At 48.3% G+C, this 18,331-nt stretch overlaps 1 protein-coding gene across 1 annotated transcript in view; it reads left to right on the plus strand.

The window, feature by feature from the left end:
* Mtor (mechanistic target of rapamycin kinase) overlaps window positions 1-18,331 on the plus strand; it is a 113,891-nt gene that overhangs the window by 65,985 nt on the left and 29,575 nt on the right. The window contains exons 29-34 of the mRNA XM_006975240.3: window positions 2,393-2,468; window positions 5,130-5,269; window positions 11,652-11,752; window positions 14,334-14,449; window positions 15,969-16,046; window positions 16,228-16,335. Coding sequence (XP_006975302.1) covers window positions 2,393-2,468; window positions 5,130-5,269; window positions 11,652-11,752; window positions 14,334-14,449; window positions 15,969-16,046; window positions 16,228-16,335 — 619 coding nt within the window. The remainder of the gene's footprint in view (window positions 1-2,392; window positions 2,469-5,129; window positions 5,270-11,651; window positions 11,753-14,333; window positions 14,450-15,968; window positions 16,047-16,227; window positions 16,336-18,331) is intronic.

Here is an 18,331-nt window from a genome sequence, read left to right on the forward strand (position 1 = left end):
GTCTTACAAGGCTGTGTTGCTAAACCATGGAACCAGTGAAGAGTTTGAATCTGTGCATTAAGATATCAAATTGTCAGTGATGGCGCACGCCTTTAGTCCCAGAACTTGGCGATCTCTGAGTTCAAGGACAGCCTGATCTTCAGAGCAGTTCCAGGGCAGCCAGGGTTACTCAGAGAAAAACTAAAACAAAACCAAACAAACAAAAAAAGATGTCAGATTACCACTTCCTAATTTTGACTGTTGTTGTTAAACTCTCTTTTACGCATAATTAGTGGCAGAATGGATTGGACAAAGGCATTTTATGTGGTTTTAGTTTTGGTTTTTTGTTTAACCACAATGAGTTTCAGAGTAAACCAAGCATTTGTAGTGTTCATAATTTGTTCTTGAAACAGAGTGTTCGGACAAAGTAAGAAGATAGCTGCTAAGACTGGTGTGGTGGTTTTTCGTTTGGTTTTGTTTGTTTTGTTTTTCAGTCTGGTTAGAGTTAGCACTCTGGTTTAGGCCGGAGCACTTCACCTTCCTTGTCAGGACAGTTTCCTCCTGCCAGGACCTCCTCCCTCCAAGGCTGCCTTTGGAGTCCACTGACAAGAGTACTGAGAACATGGAGTGCCATGTTTCGGGAGTGCTTACTGGCTTTCCTTTTCCTGTGTTCTTAGACTTCCAAAACTACCATTTGGTTAAAGAACTAGACAGTGGCAGAGCTGTACCCAGTAACGTTGGTTAGCAATGCAGTCCATCCTACCCCATGAGAGTAGACCACCGAGGTGAGGGGTTCTCATGCCATGACACCATGTAGAGGCCAGCCTACAACTTTCCGGAATCCCTTCTCTCCTGCCGTGTGCGTCCTGGGGATCAAACTCAGATGGTCAGGCTTGGTAGCAAGTGCCTTTATCCACTGAGCCCTCTTGCCCGCCCATTCTCCATTTCCTAATAGAGACATCCAGTTGCTCCAGCTCTTAGGGGAACATTCTGATTCAGTCTGAGTTTAGGCTCGGTGCCCTCATTAGTAAGATGGAACAAATCTTAACCTTTCTCGCCTGGTTTTCTCAGGAATGCGAGGCCAAAGGAATGGTGGTTGGAAGGGCTGTCCAAAATGTGCTTTGTAAACATGAGGCATTCAATTATTACTTTCACAAATGTTAACTTCTCTAGTCCATCAGATTTCTGGGCAGTTCCTTCCTGTTTTATTGGAAGAAAAGTGATGGAATTAAGAAAACATGTTTATAACAGCAACCTCTTGCCATATTACCACATGGAACCCAAATCCTAGAATTTCCCAAAACCACTTAAAAATTAATTCTACTCAAGTAGACAGTTTGTACTCTGTGCAGTAGACTAGATCCATGCTCATTAAATCTGTCTAGATTCCCAAGTCGGTATGCCACATGTTGGTGTTTGCCCGGCTGGTAACTGGAGACACCATGTGGCCTGCCCGAAGGTGCTCCGGCTCCTGCCTTCCGGAGCAGTCGCAGGCTGTACTTAGCACTGGCGCAGCTGCACAAGTTCCTCGTAGAATGAGGGGCTGAGGCTTGCGGTTCTGCTTTCGGGCCATCTGAATGCAGCCTCTGGTGACTTCACTCGAGGGACCAGGGCTTCAGTGGCACTGTTCTCCAGTTCTGTGGGCCCCAACACCGCCTGGAGGTGACTTTAGTGAAGAGCATCCGTATGCTGATGGCCAGCACTAAAAATTCTGCCCCCACAAGATTTACTGCAGAGGGAGGGAGTTGTCCCTGAAGAGGGACCAAAGAAGCCTGTGGATTTGAAGATAGAGCTCTGGCAGATAAGCAATGAGCATGAGTGGAAAGCCTGGGAATTATGCCATTTTTTTTAAAATTATTTTTATGTCAATGAATATTTGCCTAAGCATATATATGTGCACCACGTATGTGCAATGCCCATAAAGGCCAGATGAGGCCGTCAGATACCCTTAGAACTTGAGTTACAGGCAGTTGTGAGCCGTCCTGGGGGTGTTGAAAATCAAACCTGCATCCTCATTAAAAGCAGCAAGTGTTCTTAACCACTGAGCCATAAAACACGTTTAAATGTGTGACTGAGAGCGTATATAGCTCAGTAGTAAAGCACATGCCTAGCACTCTGGACATGCACTGCCTGCCAGACGGCGTCTGAGTGAAAACCAGTCTCTGCTGTCCAGAGAACAGGCCAGAATACACATACTAGCCTTTACTACCCCTCAGCCTGGGGCAGGAAATCAAAACCCTTCTCTCAGGTAAAGTCATTCAAGCTGAGCTTTCTGGGTGGTGATAGGTGATGGACACCCCGGTGTCCGTGAGACCTCATTCTCGGGATGCTGATGAGCCATCCTGCCCAGTGTCCCCAGACCTCTCTCCTTCCGATGCATGAGTGTAACCATGTCTTCCTTTTGTTTCCTCAGCATCAACAATAAGCTACAACAGCCTGAGGCAGCTTCCGGGGTGTTAGAATATGCCATGAAACACTTTGGAGAGCTGGTAAGTACCTTCTAATTCCTTCTGGGGGTTTTCCTTAATTTGTGAGGATCTAAATGCCCCCTTGCCTGTATCCTAAGGATGAAAGGGACAGTGCAAGACGGACCACATTCACATGGAATGGAGACGAGGGGGGGTGATGGTGCACAGTCTCATCGGCAGTGGTGGTTGCTGGGAACTCTTAGCATGTAATGTGTGATGGGTGCTCCACATGCTTCATCTGGCTCCATCCTCACAGGAGCACACTGAAGTGGCTGTTGTCACTGTCCCTTTCTCAGTGAGGGACTGTGGGCCCAGCAGGGTGAACGCCTGTGAGCCAACAGAGCAGGATTTGAACTTGGGCAGGTGGGCACCAAGACTGCCATTCAGCCCGGTCTATCACCTGTGTATCGCCTGTGGCAGAGCCCTTGTGCCTGTCCCTGGGTTAACACCTAGTACACTGTGTTAGAAACCTAGCCAGTTCCCCAAGAGGAAACTAACGTGCATCCCTTTAATCCCTGATGCCCAGGGACTTCTGTTTCATTGTTACTTTTGTAGCTGCTTCTCTGCTCCCTCCTTGCCTGTCATAAGCAAATCATTCCCATGACTTCTTGCAGTTTCAGAAGGTGCTTTGATGGTCCCTAAATGTATAGCACCAACTTAATCAGTTTAACACTGGGACCCAGGAAGGCCAGGAAACTCTGGGTCCATATATTTGATGCAGAGCCTTTATTAATTGTGTAGGTCACTTACAATGCTTTGCCTTAATCAAAAGGCAGGGGCTTCTGTTTGATTCTCTAGCATTGCCCCTCATTTAGAACATTGGGCTGAAACTTGAGGCCACCTTTCACCATCTTAAACATGAATTGCCTATAAACAAACTGAGGACAGCATCTCTCCAGATGCCCAAACACAAAGAACAATGTCTCCCCCATCTTTGCCACAGTCCTTGTTTGTGGAAGGCAGAGAGCACACAGTGTGCTCCCCAGGCCAAGCTGCACTCTGCTGCAATAGCCCTGGAGCCTGGGCCCCTGTAAGTCTGGGTGAAACAAGGGTTCTTTGCACACCTGGTGTTCAGGTGATCTGCCAACAGATGGCTCATACTCCGGTGCTCAGAGTGCCAGCCGTAAATGAAAGTCTCTCCATCCTCAGGTTCTAAAGGTGGCCATTAGCTCAGGATTATTGCTAAACCGTGGTGGATTTTCTGTGATATTTAGGTAGCTGAATCATATTAAGCTTGACAATGGTTTGCCTTTGCTTGGCAGAGCCTGTGCTTTTTCAGCACAATTTATGTAACAGCAATCTCATTAGAATTTCGTGTGATTCATTGCTTAAACCGTATAGTTTCTGCAACCCATTGCAATTCAAAATGTCCTGCCCCCTGCTTGACCCGCTCCATATCCTGCTCCCCCTGCTTTCTGCTGGCTCACCAAGGGTATGCCACGCATTAGTCACGGGCTCCTTATGTAGAGATTCAACCTGGGACATTTATCTGTGCTGCCTTCATCTCGGAGTGTTTGACTACATCTCTCTGTAAGTCATTCTTCTCCGAGTTCTCTTTCATATCTAGGCAAATAGAAACATTACTCTTGGCTTTAAGGATGCAGTGTCGTTTACCTTCCACAGATAGGCTGATCTCAGCAACTCCCCCCTGGCGCTGGGACGAAGGCTGATGTGGCTTTGGTTGGTGCATAGACAACAGGGGATATTGGAAGGAAGTGCAGTCAACATTACAAGTCAAAAGGCTTCTTACCCGAGTTCAGCAAGAAGAGGTCCTTTCAGGCCACTCAACAGAATAGTGCTTCCTTCTGTCTCTGCTACGTAAACACCAGTTTTATCTAGAAAGGGGAGGAAGGAGCAGGGGAAACTAATGTGGGCCCTGCATGTATGATATCCAACTTCCACCTCAGAATCAGGTTGTTCTTTAAGGACCCTCTGGAGAGCCAATAGCCTGGCCTGGTGCAGAAATAGCCTCCTTCTGAGCTGATGAAGAGACTCAAAGGCAGACAGAACACACAGAGACAGTCTCCTGGTCATTCCGGAATGGAACTTCCAGACGGAGTGCTTTCACGCACGTGGACTCCACTCACTGTTGGCGTGGCACTCTGCCTGCCAGGATAATGAATCTCTCCTTTGGCCTTGATGCTGTAGAAGTGCCAAGTGCTACCCAGAGGGGAATGTTGGATGGAAGACTGTAGAGGGATGAAAGGTTGTCCAAAACATTTTAAGTAGTAGTGTTCTATTGTATTTTAAATTACTTCCTGGAAGTTTAGAAAGGCAGTAAGAATGCAGAGAATCAAGGGCTTCTAAAGAGAAGCAGCTGTGGCCCAGGCTGCTGTGCCTGTCACACAGCTGGACGTCAGCAGTGCAGCAGACTGGAGTGCAGGAGCTGTGGTGGGGGGCACTTTCCCTGCATGCTTCCCGCTGTGTACTAATGCTCCCATGACCACCGGAAGTGATGGGGGCAGAGTTGGACCCTCCGTGTGCTCTCAGTTTATCTCAGGATTCAGGATCTGTCATTAGTGTGCGCAGGAAATAGCATTTCTACCTCTGCCAAACAGCCTGCCTCCAGATAAGTTCCTTCGGCCTAAGCTCAGACGTGCTGATAAGTGAGGTCTGTGTGAACATAGTACAGCGTAGGAAAGAGTGTGTGGACTCACCAGCATAAACACTTGCTCTCCGCAGGAGATCCAGGCCACCTGGTATGAGAAGCTGCATGAGTGGGAGGATGCTCTCGTGGCCTATGATAAGAAGATGGACACGAACAAGGATGACCCAGAGCTGATGCTGGGCCGCATGCGCTGTCTTGAAGCCTTGGGGGAATGGTGAGCTGCACTGGGGTGATGACCTGAGTGGCCAGGAGAAGCTCCTGTCTCCAGGGAGTCTTCCCTCAGACTCTTGCTCTGTGCCACTGATGCTTTCCCGGGAATCGTTCGTAACTTTGGTGTTTCTTTTCTCTTCGGCCTCAGCACACAGTTGGCTCGATTTTTGTTGTTTGAGTCACTCTCACTCTGTAGCCCAGGCTGGCCTGGAACTTGTGGCAGTCCTCCTGCCTCAACCACCCTAGTGATGGAATTGCAGGTGTGCGCCACTGTCTCCAGCTCTGTTGTTTTGTGGTTTTTGTTTTCTTACTCTGCATAATGCTGCAAGCAGAAGAGTTGTGAGTCCACTGGCTGCCCTTCCAGAGCTCCTGAGTTCAATTCCCAGCAACCACGTGGTGGCTCCCAACCATCTGTAATGAGATCTGGTGCCCTCTTCTGGCCTGCAGGCATTCATACAAATAGAGCACTCATATACATAAAATACATACAGAAAGAAAGAAATCTTAAAAAATACAAAACAAAATGAGCAGACAAAGCACGTGAGCTCTTGGTGATTCTCTTAGGAAAGGACAGTGACTACCCCTGCCGCTGCGTCACAGCTGTCAGATAGCACAGGACCCACCATGCAGGGTACAAAAGGCAAAATCCAGCACTTACTGTGAGGCTGTTGGGCCAAGCACATGAACAGTTAGGAAAGGTGAAAAGGCGTCTTCCTGAACCTAATCACACATCCACTTTTTGGAAAAGCTACTGTGGCTTTTAGCCCTCAGCGGCAGTGGTTGCTAATCCCCAAGACAGAACATGATATCGTATTTTGCATGAAAATTTAATGTCAATGAATTTAGGAAGCAGCAGTGGCTCACACCTTTAATCCCAGCACTCAGGAGGCAGAGTCAGGAGAATCTCTGTGAGTTTGAGGCCAGCCTGGTCTACAGAGTGAGTTCCAGGACAGCCAAGACTGTTACACAAACCCTGTCCCAAAAAAAAAAAAAACACCAAAAAAAAAAAAAAAAAAGAATTCTGAAGACGGAGACTGGGGCAGTAACAGTCGCTGAAGTGCTTGCTGTAGAATCAGCATGAGGTCTGGGTTCAGATCCCCAGTGCCCGCAGAGACGCCAGACGTGGTGTGCATCTAACCACAGTGCTAGAGAAACAGACAAGTGACCCCTGGAGCTCCTGGCCAGCCAGTCCTGCCAAGTTGGTGAGTTCTGGTTCAGAAAGAGATCCTGTCAAGATCTCTTGACAGAGGGCGGGCAGGAGAGATAGCTCACCGGCACCACACATGCTACAGAGCATGAGGACTTGTGTTCACATCCCAGCGCCCACATCAAGAGCTGGGTGTGGCACACGCATGTACTTGTAAGCCCAAACACGTGGAGGGCAGAGACAAAAGGCTTGCCAGTGTTTACATTGCTGGCCTCACTCCAGGCACAGTGAGGAATCTTTTCCTGGGGCTGGAGCGAAGGCTCAGCTGTTAAGAGCACTGGCTGCTTTTCGAGAGGACCGGAGTTTGATTCCCAGCAACCACATTGTGGCTCACAACAGTCTGGAACTCCAGTTCCATGGATCTGACACCCTCTTCTGGTCCCTGTGGGCACCAGGCACACACGTGGTACACAGACATACACGCAGGCAAGACACCCATGCATATAAAACTTACTTTTAAAAAGCTGTCTCAAAGTAATTAAGGCAGAGAGTGATGAAACAGGACGATGACATCCTTCACTGGCCTCCACACATGCACACAGCACACACCCATGCACGTGCAGGACACCACACAGTCAATCAGTAAGGTGAAGGCAGCTGAGGAAGGAACCTGACATTGACCTCGGGCCTCTGCGTGTGCACATGAATACAAGTAAATTATACACGCACAAAAATGGTGATGGGTGGATGAACTGACAAAAAATATTTGAAAAGTGCTTGTCTAATTTAACCAGAACTAGGAAAACTAAAAGTTATTGTTTATTTTCATAAGTGAACATCTTTCTTTTTTTTTTAAGATTTATTTATTATGTATACAGTGTTCTGTCTACACGTATCCCTGCAGGCCAGAAGAGGGCACCAGATCTCATTACAGATGGTTGTGAACCACCATGTGGTTGCTGGGAATTGAACTCAGGACCTTTGGAAGAGCAAGCAATGCTCTTAACCTCTGAGCCATCTCTCCAGCCCCATAAGTGAACATCTTATATCCATTCCTCAGTGAAAGGAAGAAGCATATTCTACCAAATCTGCTTCATTAGTTTATATAACTAAAGGTGTTTTAAGTCCAACAAGTATCTGAAACTTCACTGCCTGGTACGGTAGCCACTAGCCACGCCTGGCCAGTTTAAAACTGAGTAAGACTGAAAGGCAGTTCCACAGTCACGCTGGCCACACATCAGTGCTCGGAAGCCTTTGTGGCTCCTTCGTCAGGCAGTGTGTACAGAGCTTTCCATCCTCGTGGCAAGCTCTGCTGGACAGCGCTGACCTGGAGGGAGAAGGCGCGTTCAGAACGACCCATGTCATCTCAAAATAGGGTTTTGTTCTTCCTACTTCCTACTCTGCTGTCCTGCAGCCGTATCTTAGGAGAAAGGTAAAACAGCTGCAAATATTTCTAATTTTAGATCTGATCAGTTCCAAAATGCCTTAGCGTTTCCCCGTGGCCTTTGAATGGCCTGTTGTACTGTGGCTTTAACCCACTTACTCAGCGTTTCTCGGTGGACGCTGTCTCCTGTCTCTCCAAAGCCCACTCTCATTCCCTTGTTCCCGCTGCTGCCATCCTTGCCTTTCCTTTTCTCTTTAGAACCACTGCTCCTTCCCTTGCACTCTTCGGTGCCCTTTCCTTTCTCGTGCCCTCCCTTTGCAATTAGAGCTGACACTTTCCCTGACCGAACCAAGTAGGGACAGCTTGGATACCCTGGAAAATCAGAGATGTTCTTTTTGTCCAGTCCCCTTAAATAACAGGCTCACAGCCTGAGGTCTCTCAAGAGCAAGTGACATGGGCCTCTCCTTGCCACAGTTCCCGCTCCCGTAGACCTCCAGTCTCTTGGTTTCTTTCCAGTTTTATAATTACCTACAAAGTCTAAGGGGCTAGAACTGCTGACCTAGGGCTTTAAGAATGTGGAAGTCTAAGAGAGACCTTAAAAGAGATGGAGGAAGCAGGATTCCTTCCTGGTCATTTGCAGCTTTCTGATAAGGCTCATTTCATCAATTCTGTTTAGAGTGCAATTTCTGAATTTCGTTCAGTGTGAGCATATATTCTGAATCTGCCTGAGGCAGGCGTTCACTGAAGGCGCCACCAGAAACTATGGGGAATCAGCAGTGAGCAGCATACAAATGTCCCCTCTCCATGCTCATTTGACTCCTGGGTGCTAACCAGAGATGGAGCCCCAGCACTGTGGCACCCGGGACACACGCACCTCCTCATACTTCCCACACAGCCTCCGAGTCTCTTGAGCACAGAGTCGGTGGGGTTGAAAACACAGGCCAAGCAGTGGAAGTCCTCCAAATGAAAGGGCTTACTCAGATTCCTGCTGCAGCACTATGCGGGAGGCCAGAGGGGGGCCAGAGGGGTACCCTTTTCTCCTCGGGTGGCTCACACAGCCCAGCAGCTGTTCCATGAACTGAATTTACTTGTTTCTGTCTCCCTCTCTCAATTGCAGTGACTTCTACACTGCTCTCTGGGCCAGTTGCCTGTAAGCTGGGTCTGGGTGGTCCCTGCCTGTCTCCTGCAGCCTCAGTGTCCCGCGGGACAGCCTCAGCACTGCTCTGCTGCTTTCTGCTGGGGGTGGGGGGACTATCAGGGAGAAACCTTGAGCTAGCTTCCTTCTTGCCTGAGTTGAAAAGGAAACCTCGTAGCCCCTGGCACAAAAACAGTGATCCTCACAGCAGTAGAGGGAAGCTGACTGCCATGGCCATAAGCCATAGTAAAGTTCATGGCATGTAAGCATGAGAACCTGAGTTGGGATCCCTAGCACCCATGTAAACAGCTGAGCTGGGGAAGCAGAGAGGCAGATCCCTGGAGCTCACTGGCCAGCCAGACTAGCCAGTAGGTGAGCTCCGGAGTCAGTAAGACCCTGTCTCTAAATACTGGATATCAGCCTCTAGCTTCCACGTGTATCCATGCATATGTACTCGCTCATGCTCGCGCTCTCTCTCTCTCTCTCTCTCTCTCTCTCTCTCTCTCTCTCTCTCTCTCTCTCTCAGATACACATATCATAGACACAAATTAGAATTCTCATTGGAGTGAATATAGTCAAAGCATTTGAATTCAGAGAAATTGTTTTTATGAAGCCCAAAATCATACAACGAATATACAGCGATAAAAATTTAATGACTTTGGGGCTGGAGAGATGGCTCAGAGGTTAAGAGCACTGGCTGCTCTTCCAGAGGTCCTGAGTTCAACTCCCAGCAACCATATGGTGGCTCACAACCATCTGTAATGAGATCTGGTGCCCTCTTCTGGCCTGGAGGCATACCTAATAAATAAATGTATCTTTTAAAGATTTTTAATACTTTTTTTTTTAAAGATTTATTTATTTATTTATTATACAGTGTAATGTCTGCATGTATCCTTGCAGGCCAGAAGAGGGCACCAGATCTCCTTACAGATGGTTGAGAGCCACCATGTGGTTGCTGGGAATTGAACTCAGGACCTCTGGAAGAACAGCCAGTGCTCTTAACCGCTGAGCCATCTCTCCAGCCCTTTCTAATACTTTTTAAAAATTGGAATTCTAGCTGGGCAATGGTGGCACACGCCTTTAAGCCCAGCACTCAGGAGGCAGAGGCAAGTGGATCTCTGTTGAGTTCGAGGCCAGCCTTGTCTACAAGCTGAATATAAGAGAATTCCAGGACACGCTCCAAACCTACACAGAGAAACCCTGTCTCGAAACACCAGAAAAAAAAAAAAAGGTTGAAATTCTAGTCCTGGTAGGATATTTTCAGATAATGGTGCTTTCTTTCTTACCTTTGGAGACAGCCCAACAAAAATGCACCAGTTGGTTTCTATGCTTTGACCCATGCAAATAAATAGATATCGGAGTTCTTATTTATTTATTTGTTTGTTTGTTTGTTTTTAAAAAAAGAAGTTGACTCTGCTTCCAGTGCTGAGCTAACACTTTGCAGTGTGCCTCTTTGAAAGGAAAGACGAAAGAGAATTCTAGCTGTGTCTTGACGCTCCTGCGAACTCGGGCTCACCTTCACCCGTGCACAGTGCAGAAGCAGAGTGTGGAGGCAACAGTTTTGTCTTATCTCTCTTGCTCGCTTGCTCTCTCTTTGTAAGCTGGGGTTGGAGCCCAGGACCTTATAGTCTTGCCAGCAATTTCCCACCAAGCCACAACTCTAGGCCCTAAGAGGGCACATTAACTGGCAACAGGAAGTTCCTCTTCTTGTCAGGCATGGTGACTCACACCTGTGATAACTGAGATGCTGGTGCAAGAGATTTGCCTCAAGTTTGAGGCCATCCTGGGCTACATAGTGGGTTGTAGGTCAGCTCGAGCTACAAAGTGAGACTGTCTCAACAAAATGGAAATCCCTATTCTGGTGTGGCTCTGTTCTTTTTGAATATTGGAGCTTTTTTATTTATTTAAATTGTATTTCTTTGTATGAGTGTTTTCTCTGGGTGTATGTATGTGCACCACATCTGTGCCTTGTGCCCACAAAGATCAGAAGGCAGCACTGGATCCCCTGGAACTAGAGTTACAGACAATTGTGAGCCTCCTTGTTGGTGCCGGGAAGCAAGCTTGGGTTCTCTGGAAAAGCAGCCAGTCCCTTACCCACTGAGCATCCCTCCAGCCCCTGTTGGCAGTTAAGCACTGTTCATCTCTCAGTGACTAGCTGTTTATAATGTGTGTGCCAGTGATCCCAGCACTTGAGAGAAGGATCATCCTTGGCTACATAGTGAATTTGAGGCCAGCCTGGGCTACATAAAACTCTGTGTCAAAAATATACAGATAAGGGGCTGGAGAGATGGCTCAACTCTCTTCCAGAGAGCCGGAGTTCAGATTGCAGTACCCACATCAAGCCGGCCTTCTTTCCCTATAGCTTTGCCTTCAGAATGAATGTCCAGATGTGTCTCTTCTTTGTAGACCTGCCATTAAAAAAAAAGACCCCAGATCATACTGAGAGGACAAAAGTCACTCAGCATCTATGAAGGCACCAGATGTTCATGGTATTTTACACCATACAGAGTTAGACACAGCACTCTGCTTGATAAATCTACACTTGAAAAATGGGCGCTGGGCCCTAGAAACCACAAACAACCTGTCCACTTCTGTTTCCAGGCTCCAAGTTCCAGGCAGGCCCATCATACCACTTCCTGTGGAGCCCTAGCTAACCCAGAGGAGGTTAATGGGTTGTAGGGAAGTTTTACTAACCTGCCTACTTGTTTCTCTTCCTCCAGGGGCCAGCTTCATCAGCAGTGCTGTGAAAAGTGGACTCTGGTTAATGATGAGACCCAGGCTAAGATGGCCCGGATGGCAGCTGCAGCAGCGTGGGGTTTAGGTGAGGCTTCCGCATGGGAACCCAGCCAAGCTGGAGACTCCATCAAAAAATGAGCTGCAGTGATGCATGGGGTAACAGTCTGTAGAAATGTGAAGACCATCTGTGCCTATGTACTGACGTCCTCCATCTGTCCATTCACTGTGGTTTTCACAAACTCCTTAGACGTGAGTAACAGTGGATCTTTGTGGGAGAGCCAAGGAAGACATTGAGGGAATTGGAAGCTCATCTGAAATTGAGATGTGTGTAAGATATTACCCCTCCCAGTTCAAGGACTCAGACCCATGTGACTGTACTCATGTTAGCACCAGTAGCATGTGCCAGGCTGTGCCTTGTGCTTCTGACTGACCTGCTGTAAATCAGGGTTCCCACAGCTCCTCATAAGCGCAGTATGCTAGGACACCTCCAAGAACTAGGGGGCACACGTCACTTGTGTTTGTTGTAAAGAATACAGATAAGCAGGTACACAGGGGTTCCTTATAGCAATATGGGGTGGGGGTGGTCACTTACAAGAGCAGACATGACTCCAGGACTCAAAACTGAAAGCCCACCCCAGCTGGGTCTTAAAGCTCACTGCACAGCTTGCAGGTACTAAACAGGTTGGAGAGTGTCTCTTCCAGGCAGCGCAGCTGGTCTGAGTGTCAGCGCTTACTGCTTGGGAGAGGGCTAGTGCATACGATCAGCTTCAGGAACTTCCTGGAGCTTTTGAGTCTGTTTACTTCATGAGGTTCGGAGCTTCCCAGCAGGGTGGAACATTTCCCCCCTTCAGAGCTTACCTCAGATGGAGTCTTTTATCTCAGAGGAAATTACTGTGGGGCGGCAGCCTGTGGGTGTGTTGCAGTCCTTGTGTCTTATTCAAAAACAGTCTTGCCCCACAGGAAACCCCAGGATTTTAGGAGCTCTGTGACAGGAAGCAGGGATAACTGAATAGATTTCTTTATACCATGGTGGAATTTGACTTTGTTTTAAAAAGAGTGCTAGTTTATTTGTCTATGGTACAAGTAATATGTAAAAGTAGTTACATTCCCAGGCTGACATTTGGGTCTTTGCCTTCGCCTTTCCCTCTGTGTGCGCTCAGGCCTTTTTACCTCAGGAGCCGTCTGTTGTTAGAGCGCCCCTACCCTCCCTGTGCCTCAGATGGGAGGGAAAGGGAAGGGAGCTGTCTATCTCTTTATAGGTCTTTCTCCACGTGTGTATAACTGAAGAGTGCAGTGGTGCCCATGTGCCACTGCCTTCTCCAACAATCACAGACATTTTAACCATTTTGTTTTGTCTGTTCTCACCCCCCGACACTCAGTAACCTCCCTGCTATTCCCAGAGTATTATAAAGATTATTTTTTAGATAGAGTTTCACTATGTGGCCCTGGCTGTCCTGGAACTTACCACCTGCTTCGAAATTAAAAGTGTGTACCACCACGCCCAGTCCAAATATGTATTTTTGATACTAAGTCCAAGCTAAGGCATGGCAATTCTTTGTTTTATTTTTAATTATGTTTATGTGTTTGTAGCTATAGGCATGTGAATGCAGGTGTGAACAGAGGCCCGAGGCTCACATCCTCCTAGAACTGGAGTTACAGGTGGCTGTGAGACACCCAGTGTAGGTTCTGGGAACCAAACTCTGGTTCTCTGCAAGGGCAGTATAAACCCTAACCACTGAGCTGTCCCTCTAGCCCCCAGCTTGGCATTTCTTAATGGGACGAGAGAGGCTAGACAGGATGTAGCCTGTGCAGAGCTTTTCCTGTGAGTCCTGCCCAGTCACAGTGCTCCCGAGCTTTGCTGTTGTAAGCTCTGGGCTGTGTCCAGAACATCTTTAAAAACAAATTGCTTCCTGAGGAGTCATCTTTTGCTGTCTGCTTTTGCCCAGAGGCGTTAGTAATGGATGAACCAATAGTTGGGAGTGGAATGCTGGAAAAGGCCTTGTCAAAACAACAGCCCTGCAGTTTGCACCTAATGAGGCCGATATCTTTTCTGCAGATGTGTTGGCAGGCTTGACATTTGATGCCTTCTCAGCCCACCAGGGGAAGTACATACCTCTTCCCTGGTGTAGCCATTTCCCCATTCTAACAACACACAGAGGTCACTGCACAGCCGCCGCCTCCCTCCTGAGGCTGGGATTCTGCCACAGTGAAAAGGGCAAACAATTTGTCAAAGCCTGTCCTCTAATTGTGTAGTGGCCATTTCCAATTGTTTAGAGGACAGTGTAATTTGCCAGTATTCCATTGAGCTGTGAGGTGCTCACTTGTAAGGAAGAATGTGATTTTACCTGGAGAAGCTGGCGGAAGTCCTGGTCCATAAGGGCAGCACTGAGCCCGTCTGATGTGCCGGCTTTGCACTTAGGCCCTGTTCTTGTCTCTTATGATGCTGCCTAGGGCATCAGCAGAGGCCCTTGCTTAGAAGACAGACATGGTTTTGTTAAAGTCAACCCCACAATGGATTGCAGGGCTCAACAGGTACATTAGGCTCATGTCCCGTTAACTTTGTGTGTACATCAAGCTAAATGAAAGTATCAGTGACAAGACCCAGGGCTGCCTCTCACTCAGCCAGCTGGCCACCCTGATGCTTTCTTGTGTGTTTGTGTTCCTAGGTCAGTGGGACAGCATGGAGGAGTACACTTGTATGATTCCCCGGGACACCCATGATGGAGCGTTTTACAGAGCTGTGCTGGCATTACATCAGGATCTCTTTTCCTTGGCCCAGCAGGTAAGACAATGTGTATTCAGACCTTCTACAAAGAAAATGTTTCTGTGTATGACTTCTTGGTTCCTGAGCACATGTCTGTGTTAGTAAGCTATTGAACTGTAGCCCTGTTCAAGTCCCTGAACTCCATGAATGGCCTTGATGGTGGAAGGTCTGAACATAGTGTTCACTGTGCATAGAACATTAGTGTGTAGGCTGAGGTTTCGTAGTGTTCCTGGAGCAAGGACAATTGGTGGATTGTAGCTGCTTTGGCAGTAGTTCTTTGGGTCATTGGTGACCCTCTTAAACACCTTGCCTACGTTCTCTTCTGCTGAGAGGGGCTTCAAGTTTCACCAGAGGCAGATTGGGAGAGACAGTGATCCCCACTATGCTGGAGAAGTCAGTTTTCTGGCCATCCAGGGAGCACACACTGTTCTAACTTGTAGAATGCATAATGAAGTGGTGCATCCACCTTGTCAGACACCAGACTGTCTTAGACAAACCGCTCAGTAAGTGGAACGTTTCAGAGATGACAACATAGTAATTAGCCTTAAACAGTGGGGAGGGAGCTCCATAAGAGGGGTTTTAATTGATAGTACAGGGAAGGTTCAGAATGGTATCCTGTGGTAGCCCTACACTGAAGGATGTCAGCCCTGGGTCTTCTGGGTCAGCAGTAACCATTTCCATGGAGAGCATTGCAGAGGCACGCCTTTGTGAGGCTAGGAGCCCTTGGAAAACAGGGGTGATGCCCACCTGGGAGCCACTGACAGTCTATTTTTATTTTTTATTTTTATTTTACAATACCATTCAGTTCTACATAACAGCCACAGATTCCCTTGTTCTCCCCCTTCCTGCCGCCCTCCCCTTCCCCCCAGCCCACCCCCCATTCCCACCTCCTTGAGATCAAGGTCTCCTCCAAGGACTGAGATCGACCTGATAGACTCAGTCCAGGCAGGTCCAGTCCCCTCCTCCCAGATTGAGCCAAGCGTCCCTGCATAAGTCCCAGGTTTCAAACAGCTATCTCATGCAGCAAGCCCAGGACCTGGTACCACTGCCTAGTTGCCTCCCAAATAGATCAAGCCAATCAACTGTCTCACCTATTCAGAGGGCCTGATCCAGTTGGGGGCCCCTCAGCCTTTGGTTCATAGTTCATGTGTTTCCATTCCTTTGGCTATTTGTCCCTGTGCTTTATCTGACAGTCTATTTTTACAACATGCCCATCAAGGAAAGTGAGAAGAAGGCAGGTCCCCAAGGGCATCCCCTTGCCATGCAGGAGTGCAGTCATTCTGTCCCATAGCACATGTTCCCTCCTCCTCGCCCCTTGCTTGTCAGTGCTGCCTGAGCTTCTGCTTGTGGATACTGTGTGCTGCTCTCTTTGATGAGACACTGGGTAGCGCCCTTCTCTAGCCATCCAGATTAAGGAGAATCCCTGCCCAACTGTGGTGAGTGCTTTGCTTCATCACTGGAATTGAAGTGAGGCAGATAACTTCTGTGAAGCCCCAAGTGCAGAGTCTGGTCTGGAGCGTCCTTGTTTCTCTCCTAGTGTATTGACAAGGCCAGGGACCTGCTGGATGCTGAGCTGACCGCCATGGCAGGAGAGAGCTACAGCCGAGCCTATGGGGTGAGTGTTGAGCAGTCTGCACACTGTCAGCATCTATGGTTTTAATGAGAGGGCTGGAGAGGACACAGCAGGTTGCTGAGAACTTGCTGTTTCCGGGGTTACCAGAAGGAGTGGTTGGGTTCACTCAGCTTGGAGGTTCTCTGTGTAGTCATTAGGGTGGAATGTGATCTGCTCCCATCAGGCCATGGTTTCTTGCCACATGCTGTCTGAGCTGGAGGAGGTTATCCAGTACAAACTTGTCCCCGAGCGACGGGAGATCATCCGCCAGATCTGGTGGGAGAGACTGCAGGTAAGCTGGAGACAACCCCAGTTCCCACCTCAGCCTGCCCAGGGCCTCAGGAGCACTTGCACCCCGCCCCCTTTTCTGTTCTCCTCTACCACCTCTTCTAAGCAGAACCTTCAAAAGCTGTCACCTCAGCTGTGGCTGAGAGAATGACCTCTTGAGCAGCCTCCTTTGGGGCTTTTCTAGAAATGGAAGAAAGTGTGTTTAAGCAAGTGACACTTAGGATCACCATGTGGAAATTGTAAATTCAGAGTCATTGGTTCTCAGTGCTCCAGTTGAGGCCTCCACACAGTGGATACACCCAGGTTCTGAATCTCTCCTGGCTCCCAGATGACTCAACTGAGAAGCAGCCCTCTAAGTGTACTTACCGGCCACCAGCATCCGACCTTCTCAGTGGAGTTGCTGGGTGTTCTGAGACAGAAACCCCTGCTTGTGACCACTGCTTAGTCAGACTCATCCCAGCACTTCCGTTCAGGCCTCAGAGAGATGTTCCCAAGGTTTCCACCAACACTTCAGTGTGGCATTCTGATCATGGCAGCATGAGGAAGGAGCCATCACCACCTCTACAAGGGTCTCAAGTGCCCCTGAAGGAGCAGCCTGTCCCCCTGGTCCTTGAGAAGTTGGAGGGAAAGATCAGCAAAGAACAAACAGGCTAGGAGTGTGGTTCAGAGATAGAGCACTTTCCTGACATTCCCAGGCCCTGAGTTCCATCTCCTGTACCACACACACACCTGAGGACACACTGCTCAGAAACCACACACACACCTGAGCACACACTGCTCAGAACCACACATGGGTGCACACACACTGCTCAGAAACCACACATACACCTGAGCACTCACTGCTCAGAAACCACACATGGGTGCACACACACTGCTCAGAAACCACACACACACACCTGAGCACACACTGCTCAGAAACCACACAGGGTGCACATACACTGCTCAGAAACCACACATGGGGGGCTGGAGAGATGGCTCAGTGGTTAAGAGCACCGACTGCTCTTCCAGAGGTCCTGAGTTCAATTCCCAGCAACCACATGGTGGCTCACAACCACTTGTAATGAGATCTGGTGCCCTCTTCTGGCCTGCAGGGACACATGCAGGCAGAATACTGTGTACATAATAAATAAATAAATCTTTAAAAAAAAAAAAAAAACAGAACACATGGGTATACATACATTGCTCGGAGAGAAGCTACACATGGGTATACATACATTTCTTGGAGAGAAACCACACATGGGTACACATACATAGCTCGGAGAGAAACCACACACACACCTAAGTACACACTGCTCAGAAACCACACATGGGTGCACACAAACTGCTCGGAGAGAAACCACACATGGGGATACATACATTGCTCGGAGAGAAACCACACACACACCTAGCACACACTGCTTGGAAACCACACACACCCACCTCTGAGCACATACTGTTCAGAAACCACACGTGTGCACAAATGCTCAGAAACCAAACATGGGTGCACACACACATTGCTCTAGAAACCACACATAAGTGCTCATACACTGCTCTAGAAACCACACGTGTGTGCACGCACTGCTCAGAAACTACACGTGTGGACACACCACTCTGAAAGCCACTGGCCTCCCTGATGTCACAACCACTCCCTTGGATTTTAAGCTATTTCTTCTTGGCTACATGCACACCTAATTCCCACTTCTCTCTCCAGCCCAGTCAAGGTTTAGGCCTCCAGGCTTTTTAGTAGGCTGTGACAAACTCTTAGACTCCAGGCTACATTCCTGTCTAGGAAGCTCAGGGCACATTCCACTGGACAGGAAAGAGCGCTGGGCACAGTCATCGTGGCTCTGAAGTGAGCACATACAGTTCTTCTACATGTTTTATTAGTAATTATAAAATGCCCAGTGAATGTTTTGATGGAAAGTTGTCTCCTGGGCACCAGAAAGAATTCCACAAGGGAAGATCTTCCCACTTGGCTTGTATACACCCTGGTGTTTTAAGTGCCTGTAGTGGGGTGTGGA

The sequence above is a fragment of the Peromyscus maniculatus genome, chromosome 2 (genome assembly GCF_049852395.1).
Source record: "Peromyscus maniculatus bairdii isolate BWxNUB_F1_BW_parent chromosome 2, HU_Pman_BW_mat_3.1, whole genome shotgun sequence".
NCBI classification, from domain to species: Eukaryota; Metazoa; Chordata; class Mammalia; order Rodentia; family Cricetidae; genus Peromyscus; species Peromyscus maniculatus.